We start from the raw sequence: 10,183 nt of genomic DNA, 5'->3' as shown, positions 1-10,183 counted from the left end.
ATTTTGATTCAGAAAAATTAATTGTCACGTAAAAGACTAAAAGATCGCAGATGAATGAAGATGAAGCTGATGGTTGATGAAAAAAACTAAAAAAAGTAAAAACAGTTTACACTGTTTACAGTTTCAGTTTGAAAAATGAAAATCAAATCACTAAATGAACGGCTGTTACGCATTCCGAGTGCAAAAAAAAAAACGCGATTTTTAGATGCTATTTCTTATCAATCAGTAGTGAGTAGAGTGCACATGGACATCTTTCAGTATTCAGTATCTTTCAGTTTCATGTAGATAGATGTTAAAAGTATAAATAATAGAATTGATTTTCATATTCAGAAAATTAACTGAGTTATGAGTTGTGTGTTTCTATAGTGTTGAAACAATCTTCGGAAGAACTAGACAATGGCACAAACTAGCACTACGGATTCTCAATTACAGATAAAGTTTGTTACAAAACAACAGAAGTATGTATATTTAATTAATTATGTCGGTTACGTCTCTTTTCAAAGAAATTTTTGGGAATCGTGATGTTAATGTGGTGGATTTTTGTTCATACGTTCATTTTAGATATGCTGTTTCCGATACCCCTTATTATGTTCCGAGTGACATAACCACAGCCGGATTGAACGATTTATTGAATGAAATAATTTTCGGTGTGTATAGCAAATTAAATTACGACTTGAGCTAAAATGTTTTATAAATTTGTATCAATTGATTTTTCATTTGTAGAAAATGGCAGCAGTATTGAAAAACAAAAGATACAATTTGATTTTGTTGTCAATGAAGAACTTCTACGATGTAAATTGAACGAATATTTGACTACGAACGGAATTTCAACTGAACGTGACATACTAATTGAATACATAGAAGCTGTGCCTTCACCAGAACCATTAGATTGCCTGCAACATGACGACTGGGTGTCAGCCGTGCATGCCTCTGATAAATGGTATATTGCATGTTTTTTTTCTCCGCTTTTGTGTTTTACCATTTTTTTACCATAGAAATCAAAATGGTACTTTGTTTCCGCTCGTTAAACGCAAGTGCTCAATGTGCGTTCCCTCTTCCACCACGCGATTGAGAAACAAACTTTTTTGAAGAGGAATTAAAAGGATTCTCAACGAATTTCCATTGGTACTCTAGTTTCACTTGTGTCACAAACCTCGCGTTCGTCGAGAATTACTTTCCCTCCCACCTAAAAGTAATATACCATGAATTTGCATCCTTTTCTAACTCCTTGTTTTATGTGATAGGATTTTATCTGGCTGTTACGACAATTCGATTCATATTTGGTCCATCAAAGGTAAACATTTGAGCAGTGCTGTTGTTCATACCGGACCGGTGAAAGGAATATCATGGATTAATGCCGATTCCTCGGTAGCAACTTTTGTGAGGTACTTTTGGAGTGCATTATTTATGAAAATATTTTCATTTTTGATGCTGCTATTAGCAATAATATTGATGTGTAATTCAGCGTTTCTCAAGATCAAACTGCTTTGCTTTGGGAATGGGATCGAGCACAAAATGAAGTGAGAAGTACGTGTATTTGTCGAGGACACGAACGAACAATAAATTGTCTCGATGTCAGACCATCGAAGTCAATATTTGCTACAGGAGGCTGGGACTCTACCCTGAAAATCTGGTCGACGGGTGAGTTTACATCATGTTCAAGCATGACAAACGTGAAGTGTATTTATGAATGATTATCATTTCTTTAATTCGTGTATTTTAGATTATTCTGCACCCGTCAATGAAGAGGAAGAAGAAATAGCTGCTAAAAGACGTAAATCAAAACCAGATGCGTTATTTACCAGGGTAAGAATTCCTACTTGCTCGTGTATTCACATGGTGTTATTCTATTTCGATGTGTATTTTTTAGATACCTAAATCAACCTTGAAAGGACATAAGGAAGCCATATCGGCGATTCAATGGACTGATGATGATGAGATTCTGTCAGCATCGTGGGATCACACATTAAAAATCTGGGATGTCGAGTACGGCGGAATGAAAACTGAATTAGTTGCTAATAAATCTATCTTCAATGCTAGTTACTCGTCCCTAAACAAATTGATCATAACTTGCGGTGCAGATCGAAGTGTTCGGCTGTATGACCCTAGATCAAATGGTAGTTTAGCAAAGTTTTTGGTAACCGTTTACTTGCTGTACATATTTTTTAAATATTCTCTAAATTTGTTATAATAGAAGGAAGCATAGTGAAGAAAACGTTCATGTCCCACAAAGAATGGGTACAATGTGTGAAATGGTCAAATACAGATCCAAATTTGTTCGTTTCGGGTAGTTACGATAATGATCTTAAATTATGGGATATTAGAAGGTAATTTGCTATTGTGATGCAATCACTATAGATTTATGAAAGAAATGAGCAATTCATTGTAATGAATTTTTTTTACAGCTCCAACACGCCTTTGTACGACTTACTTGGTCACGAAGATAAAATAATGTGTTGCGATTGGTCTAAAGCGAGCTTAATCGTGTCTGGTGGTGCAGATAGTACTGTGAGGTTATTTTCAGTTGAGCATTAATTAAATCTTATTATGTACCATGAAATTAAATATTCAGGAAGTTTAAATTTTTTTCTTGATTTTTGATGTATAATAGGCAGGTGTATTATCTATTATCTCTTTTTCGTTATTTTGTTTCTCTTCTGAGTTTTTCACTCAAGTTCAGATTTTGGTGTTGATTATGATAGTGATTCTCTTGCTTTCGAGTTCAACGAACTGTAACTACTTACCGATTGAGAGATGTACTTTTGTACCTTGCAGCGCTTTTTCTACATCTAAAAACGAACGTGATTTTGACTTTTGATATGTGAGACGAACCAACAGATGGAAATGAAATTCAGGAGAACTGGGACTTGGGAGTAGAAGTTTGGTTGAACAATGAACACTGAATCCATTCATCGTTCGTCTCCTCATTTCATTTTCCTCCAAGATCGAAAGAAAAGTGGAAAATAGAATAATTGAATATAAGTAATCAACAAACTTGATGACCATGGCAATTGCAAATTTGCAATAGTAACAAAATATTAACAATGATCGAAAAAATCTATCATGTTATGATTAATGAATATTATTCAATTTTAATTATTAAAATTTTATTATTGGTTAAATTTTAATTTATTGTTTGACTAGTCGACTACGAACCGAACGTAACTGCGTAGCGCGACTATAGTAACCAGATAGTAACAGTACGGTAACCCAACCCAAACCAATAATAGGTTTGTTCGTTTTTATTACTCGGTCTAACCGGGTCTACACTTTCCTTACTCTCCTTACTCCGCTCTCCACTTTTTACCCCTGATTTAACCAAAGACCTATAACAGGTCTCTGGATTTAACCTTACCCGGGTAAGAAACCTGGTTAAAAACGAACAAACCTAATGATACCGTAACGCCTGATAACGTTTCTGATTGAATCTGAATCCTCATCCAGTTACTAAACACAGATCTGTGTAAAAAGTAAACACGCATTTTGAATTTTGTTTTTTTTTTTCATTTTGTCCTTTTTTAACTTACGTATTCGGATAAGTTCGTCTTTGTTTCTCATTCATTTTCCATTGATGAAACTGTGATGAAGTTAGCTCGTCGGATAAAGTACAACAGTTTACATCAGTTCAGTTCACCACTATGGTGTATAAGCGGTATGTTGTCACTTCGAGTTCTCTCTCCTCTGTTCTGCCTGCCTACCCTCAGCATTCGGCATTACATCAACTGAACTGCGTCTAGTTATTACAAACCCGAACTCCAAAGCGTAGTGGCGGTTGTGCGGTCTTGAATAACGTGTATGTCAGATGTTTGTATTTGTATTACAACTTGGCGTTCCTTGTATTGGTTCGTTGTCTCCGTCGTTTGGTGAATATCTACCTTCTACGATGTCTAGTTAGTTGTGTTTTCGGTGCGCGCCGTGAGTTTTTGGATTAGATACCTGTTGCTTTTACGAAATTTATTTAAATGCGGAATGGTGAGGTGAATGTGTTTTGTTGTTTAAAATCTAAAAAGCAGAATGGTGAATTGAAGATGGGAAATTCACAAAGTAATAAAGGAGAATCGCCTCCCTCAGTCGAATTACCAAGAACTCATAATGTCCGTCTCAGCATACGCACTAAATTACCTATGCCAGATCAAAATGAACTGGAAAGACGATTTACTAAAGTTCTGGTGAGTGCCTAAATTCAATTGTTATTGTTTTATTACAAGATAGTTACAAGTACGTGTATGTATTAGGTATTCGAGTGGATACTTGATATCACGAAAACTTGGGATTTTAAAAAAATGGTACTTCCTTGAACACATAAATAAAATATGTATCATAGTGCTAAGGCACAAGGTATAATACATGTCACCGTTTTGGCTTAGGCAATCAATACGTGAACTATGCAAAAAAAACAGCTTATCTATGAATTCTACTTGCTTTTTCTAATTAAGAATACGAACCTATGAGTACCTTGTATCAGTTGTATCATTATTTTTTGTGTATTCGCTGCGGTACATCGTATGATAAAATGTAATTGGTTATCCCCCATCAATCCATCATTCTTCCATATCAATTCTTCTATCCTCATACAAAACTGAAAATCGCTATTGGCGGTTTTTTTATTTATAGTCACGGGATTACTTTGCTATCTCTCAATAATTGATTGAAATCCGTGTTTAATCAGTAAAGATATCAACGAAGTCTGTTTTCATGGTTATAAGATTTAGATATTCGTTTGCGAAAAACATTTTGAATATAGGCATATTGAATGAACACTTATTTACAATTGTGTTTAATTTTCATCAGTCTGTTTAATCATCTTTCATAGAATATTATTTGGTATTTATGGAAAATACTGTTGCTGTTATGTTTGGTGCAATCTTGAAAATTCGCATCATGTTTATGTTATTGAGACAGGATACAGATATACAGATGGCATTTCATCTTATGCACTCGGAGATACTGCTTTAGACAGATGTGAAAAGATGGCGACTGTATCGTTCTATTCTTGAAGAGAACTCGTCTATTGTCTTGATGATTTTATCGTCTTTCACCTCTCCTGTCCAAGTTTCTAAGAAAGTTCTTAACTAGCGAATTAATGCATCGCATCGAGTTAAGTTCTTATCATTTCGTGGTCAATATTTCCGGGCCAACATGTCCATATTCTAATGGACCTTACTCCAGATGAATCTTTAATACCTAGTTTAATGCTCAGGGTGAACAGAAATATCGTGAACCCCTAATAAAGTTTTCTGCTAAATATTTCGGTTGGTCACAGTGAATGATAATAATGATAGCATATGATTGGTTGTTGGACTGAGATGATATGATGATAACTTACTTTCCACCAACATGGCATCTACCTATTTCACGTTGCCAACCTATATCTTTAATGAAAAACTTTCTCTGGGATTCACGATATTTCTGTCCACCCTGTAAGTCCTAAGTAGGTACACTTTCCCGATACCAATCAAAAAAGAGTCTCAAATACCTACTTGATGGATGGTAAAACAAAAGTTGATCTGAGTTATGGAGCTAGTTGAGTCGAGCAGTTCAACTACACAGATATTGTTCTTGTATACCTATTACCTATTTAAAAATACAATTGCGCAATTATTAAGTCCGAAAAAAAAGTTCTAAATGGTGATAATCCTATGCGTATTATTTGTTTTATACCTATGTACAAAAGGACTGGTTCAAGTTTTGAGGATCAATGAAAATTGAAATTTTGTAATTTTTGTTTGCACATTTCTTTGTACATATTCGAATGAAATTTTTTGTTGAAATGATGAAAGCCAGTTACGATTTTAATTTAAACAAAATATAAACAAAAAGAATGCAGCTATTTCAAACTTGAATTAAACAATGAGCTCGTACAACAATATAGTGATGAGATAAATAACCCAATCCTTGAAGCCGATATGATTAATTAATGAAAATGTACTGCGTATAGATACTTGTACATGCGCACATTGTAGGTTAGTTACCCGTTTGAAAGTAACATTTTCTTGATAATAATTGAGAACCAACTACCTACCTGAAGCACATCTTTAGAATGAATCCCAACACCGCCGACTTTTAATTCTTAGATGAATATAAATTTCAAAAAGATGAAACTATTGGCAACAATGCTGGACGAAAACAATGGCTATATCGTGACTGTAAAAATATATTATTCATCTAGTCAATGATGTCAAAAAGTCGCAATCAGAATCTACAGTTTAGTCCTCAACTTCGGTTCGGTTCTTGTAATAATAAGGACCTTGTGTTATGTTTGTATGTATCAAAACTATACATGTGCATCGTAATTGTTAAATTTCATGTAAGTCCATAATAGAATTCTCTTATTACTCTATTATCGCCTCCAGTGTGTCGTTTTTCTTCAGTCGTTGGTCGTATTACTTTACCATTATAGTTTTAAAAAATTATCTCACGTAAGAGACATAGTACCAGTCTATAGGTACATTACATAAATGACGGTGTTTTCTGTATAAATCATATTCGTCTTTGTAAAGCGAATACGACATTTTTGTATGTACTTATCGTTTAATGCAATTAGGTGAAAGGAAGAAGCATTCAAGCGCGAGTAAATCATTCATTTTTGCAGAAGTTGAATAATTTGAAACAAAACTGCCATTTCTATGTTTTAAAACTACAATCTGCCTTCAAAATTCATACATAATCTTTGCACTGTTGATGAAATTTAGTTTATTAATTTATATAAAAGAACACGATGATCGAGTAATTGAAAAAGTTTTCCATTGTAAATACCTATAATTTTTACCGGTCACGCGATTCAATATTATGTGATATTTTTTGATCGAAGCACTTAGTGAGATATAAATTACACATGAAAATGAATACACATAGGTACCTAGACCTACAATATATTGTTTGGTGAAGTACAACACTACTGAGAGTACATACATATAAATAACATAATATTACACGCATTACACACAAATAGTGAGGTACACCTGAGAAAAGACCAATTTTTTCCAATTTTTTGTTTGTTAAAAAACTCTGTAAGGGTTTTTTTTTGAAAACTAATTTATACTTACCTAATTTCATTAATTTTTCCCCATATTTTATTACTTAATTTTTTAATAATTCAAGTTTTCTTCGTTTTTGATTCTTTTTTTTTTTTTTCAATATCTTACTACATAACGAACTGTAAGTATCTTTTGAGTCATTTTTCTGTATTTTTTTTTCCAACTTTGCAGCCAAACTTGACAGAACTCGTGTTTGGTACCTTTTCAGAATAACATTAATTTATAGTAACTTTTCAATCTAAATCGTCGAAGTCAGTTGTTTTCGATTTTCTGATTATTTTATGAACGAATTTTTCTTTTTCAATTTCAAATAAAATTTATGTAAAAATTTTCTGAAGGTTACTATCTTGGTATGATTTGTGTTGGAAGTCTCAACATGTAAGGAACATTTACCTTCAATTTTTTGTGTAATTTTTTCAAGATTGATCGTTTTATAGGAGTTGGTTTTCTGAACAGTTTTGAAAGTATTTTTAATGAATTTTTGAAATATTCTGGAATCCGTTTTGATTTATTTTTTTATTGGTGGAATGAGTTACTTTTCGCTTAAAGTTTGTTAAAACAATGCATTTTGTGGTTTCGTTGTGGTTCATTTTACTACTGTCTATCGGCTTTAAAAATTACCACATAATTTTTTTAACAATTTTTTGTTTAAAAAAATCAATATTTTAAGAATTTTCATACCTGCGAAACATATACATATTATGTAGTTTGAATAAATTCAGCTTAGAAATTGGAATAATTTCTTTGAAAATGTCTAGCGACCGTTGATATGCGTGTTTGACCATGATAAAAACGTTTTTAGGTCTGGTTAAAAACCTATAGCATCACGCATCGTTTAGTGTGTTTTTTTCATGGATCTGTGGTCTGGGTGAGCATTATACCTGTGTGTACCTTATGCACGACATTTAGAGGATTATTGAATTTAAAACTTCGTCATAATGGAGATTTTTTTTAAATCTGTCAAATCATGAATAATATTCTTTTTGTTGATGTAGAACTGTAAGCTGTTGCCTGTTTTTCCTTCTACTGTCTTGTTAATGAATCACTTTAAAGTTCATGGTTTTTCTTTGCTGGATATATATGTTTTTAAATTCATTAGCTTCGAATGTAGTATAATAATGTGGTTTTATTATCTTGGGTATTTTTCATGTATAAAGGTTTGAAGTGTGACGAGCATTTCAAATGTATTTTCTGTCGTTTAGATTGGATTTTCAAAGAATGCAACTTGTCGTAGGTATACTTAACTGATACCTATTGAATTGTGTACAATGTCGCCTAGTAACTAACATATTTTAGGGTCGTTTACTCTTCGTTGCGATCAATTCAACGTTCAGTCGAAATTTGTTGAACGTAGTTGGAATCTTTGTATTTGAAATTTTAACTATAGAAAATTGCGTTGATTTGGATGGATTTGCAGCAAGAAATATGTGTATTTATTGTTGGTTGATTCTAAAATGAGGATATTTATTTTCCAACGCAAGATAACGCATGTAGATACCTCTAAGAAGGATTGATTTGGTTGTGAAAATCGGCTGTCATTGAAAGAAGGTTTTTCCGCGTAGCATATTTCATATTTTCACCAATGCCCTTCAACTTTACGTCAAATCGTAAATATAAACACTATCAAATTGTGTCATCGTATAATTGCTCTATAAAGTTAATCTGTCGTTGTCATACCGCTATAATATTGTTCCATCGAGAAAGAAAGTTGACCTAAATAATGAATGGTGACTGAAGCTTTTAGCTTGAATGAATATGAACACTGAGGCACTAAGGAGGTGGGCTTTCGTGTTTACCATCATGTCCGACTGTCCGTGCTGTCGTGTGGTGAAAAATGCTGATAAATAAAGAAGAACCTATTACCGATATAAGTGCCAGTGTTGTCTCAACTTTTAAAAGGAATAATCTTTTAGGTGGGTGAATTTTGATGGTGAAAATTCTGCTTGTACGAGATTATGGTATAAAAAATTGACTTGTTTAATAAAAAATGTAATGTTGGCGCCAACGCGTTAACGTGATGACAAAATTACGGTTAGAAAATTTTTGGAAGAATTTTATCGAATTTAAATTCAAAATTACGTTGTGCCAGTTTGCACGTGGGTTATCCCACTTATTTTGCGTATACCACTATGATCAAAACATGAAGTAAATGGTGATTTTTGCAAGTTATTGTTTTTTTTGCACCGGTGTGTGTAATTGTAAGTTCAGATTGGTCTTTGTACGTATGTACATATATTATATATTTATATTCATGATAATCGTGTTCTTCGAAATTTCACCAACCGGTTTTCCTTATGCGTGGTGTATCAGCCAACTACCAAGTACATTTAATGATTCTCAGAAAAGTGCAATATTGGATATCGGAAGATGATTCATCCCGTAGGTAAGATGTTTTTTGCCCTATTAAGATATCATTAAATTTTTTGGCGAAATGAAAGAAGCTGCCATGGAAAAAACGAACTGAATTCGCTTTCATGACTAAAAAGAATCCCTTGTCTAAGGTAATGTTTTTGTGATTTTGAAAGAATGCGATTTTGTATGAGTCAATGAAAACGTGGCAATCATTTTGGTTGAATAAGCTCAGAAAAAATCCAATTTTCAAGTTTTTTGAGACAAATTTACTCGTATTAGTTGTATCGGCTAGAAAAAAAACGCGAAAATCCACTACTTCGTAGCTGGAAAAAAGTGGTGAGGTGTTGAAAAGTTGAAGTCTGCAAGAGGTTTATCTGCGGCACTTTTTTTATACATGCCAAACGGACTCTCTGGTCATTTTGGAGAGATTGGAGCAGCCGGAACGTACGAGTAGATCGAGTTCTTTCGAGGCTAATACGATAAAATCCGGACCCTACCTCCTTCTTTGGACTGAACGCCGAGTTTTGGACATTTATATTTTGACCGTTTTATAATGTTCACCCTTGCTTTGCCCTTTAAAATTTGGACATTTTCAAATTTTTAGTCAGGGTAATCCACATTTTGAACCCTGTGGGCCTTTTATATCAAATTTGAGCGTTAATATCCACCAGGTACGGGTCTTTTTGACTATTGAATATTAGAAAAATATACTTGAAGGTTAAAAAACCATCCCTGACGAAATTTCAAGCAAACAAATTTTTATTGGAGATATTATTTTTTGTCTGCATGATTTT

At 33.3% G+C, this 10,183-nt stretch overlaps 2 protein-coding genes across 2 annotated transcripts in view; both read left to right on the top strand.

Annotated features, from left to right (window-relative positions):
* The first annotated feature begins 215 nt into the window (after positions 1 to 215).
* LOC135831837 (ribosome biogenesis protein WDR12 homolog) lies at positions 216 to 2,582 on the top strand. The gene is made up of 9 exons (XM_065344636.1): positions 216 to 458; positions 562 to 647; positions 724 to 940; positions 1,245 to 1,385; positions 1,466 to 1,641; positions 1,724 to 1,806; positions 1,871 to 2,117; positions 2,195 to 2,327; positions 2,406 to 2,582. Exons 1-9 carry the CDS (start codon positions 397 to 399, stop codon positions 2,533 to 2,535), a joined length of 1,275 nt encoding a protein of 424 aa, XP_065200708.1. The 5' UTR covers positions 216 to 396; the 3' UTR covers positions 2,536 to 2,582.
* A 992-nt stretch (positions 2,583 to 3,574) lies between these two features.
* Frl (formin-like protein) overlaps positions 3,575 to 10,183 on the top strand; it is a 43,151-nt gene continuing 36,542 nt past the window's right edge. The window contains exon 1 of the mRNA XM_065344625.1: positions 3,575 to 4,169. Coding sequence (XP_065200697.1) covers positions 3,963 to 4,169 — 207 coding nt within the window. The 5' untranslated portion in view covers positions 3,575 to 3,962. The remainder of the gene's footprint in view (positions 4,170 to 10,183) is intronic.

The sequence above is a fragment of the Planococcus citri genome, chromosome 1, assembly GCF_950023065.1.
Source record: "Planococcus citri chromosome 1, ihPlaCitr1.1, whole genome shotgun sequence".
Classification (NCBI taxonomy): Eukaryota; Metazoa; Arthropoda; class Insecta; order Hemiptera; family Pseudococcidae; genus Planococcus; species Planococcus citri.
The sequence above is the reverse complement of the archived record's forward strand: the minus strand, read 5'-3'. Positions and strand labels throughout refer to the sequence as shown.

Bases quoted from the DNA above. Each gene is read 5' to 3' on its own strand.
- LOC135831837 (XM_065344636.1), top strand. From the start codon at position 397: ATGGCACAAACTAGCACTACGGATTCTCAATTACAGATAAAGTTTGTT. The intron at 648-723 runs GTGTGTATAGCA...TTTCATTTGTAG, and splicing joins ATTGAATGAAATAATTTTCG to AAAATGGCAGCAGTATTGAA. The intron at 2,328-2,405 runs GTAATTTGCTAT...TTTTTTTTACAG, and splicing joins AAATTATGGGATATTAGAAG to CTCCAACACGCCTTTGTACG.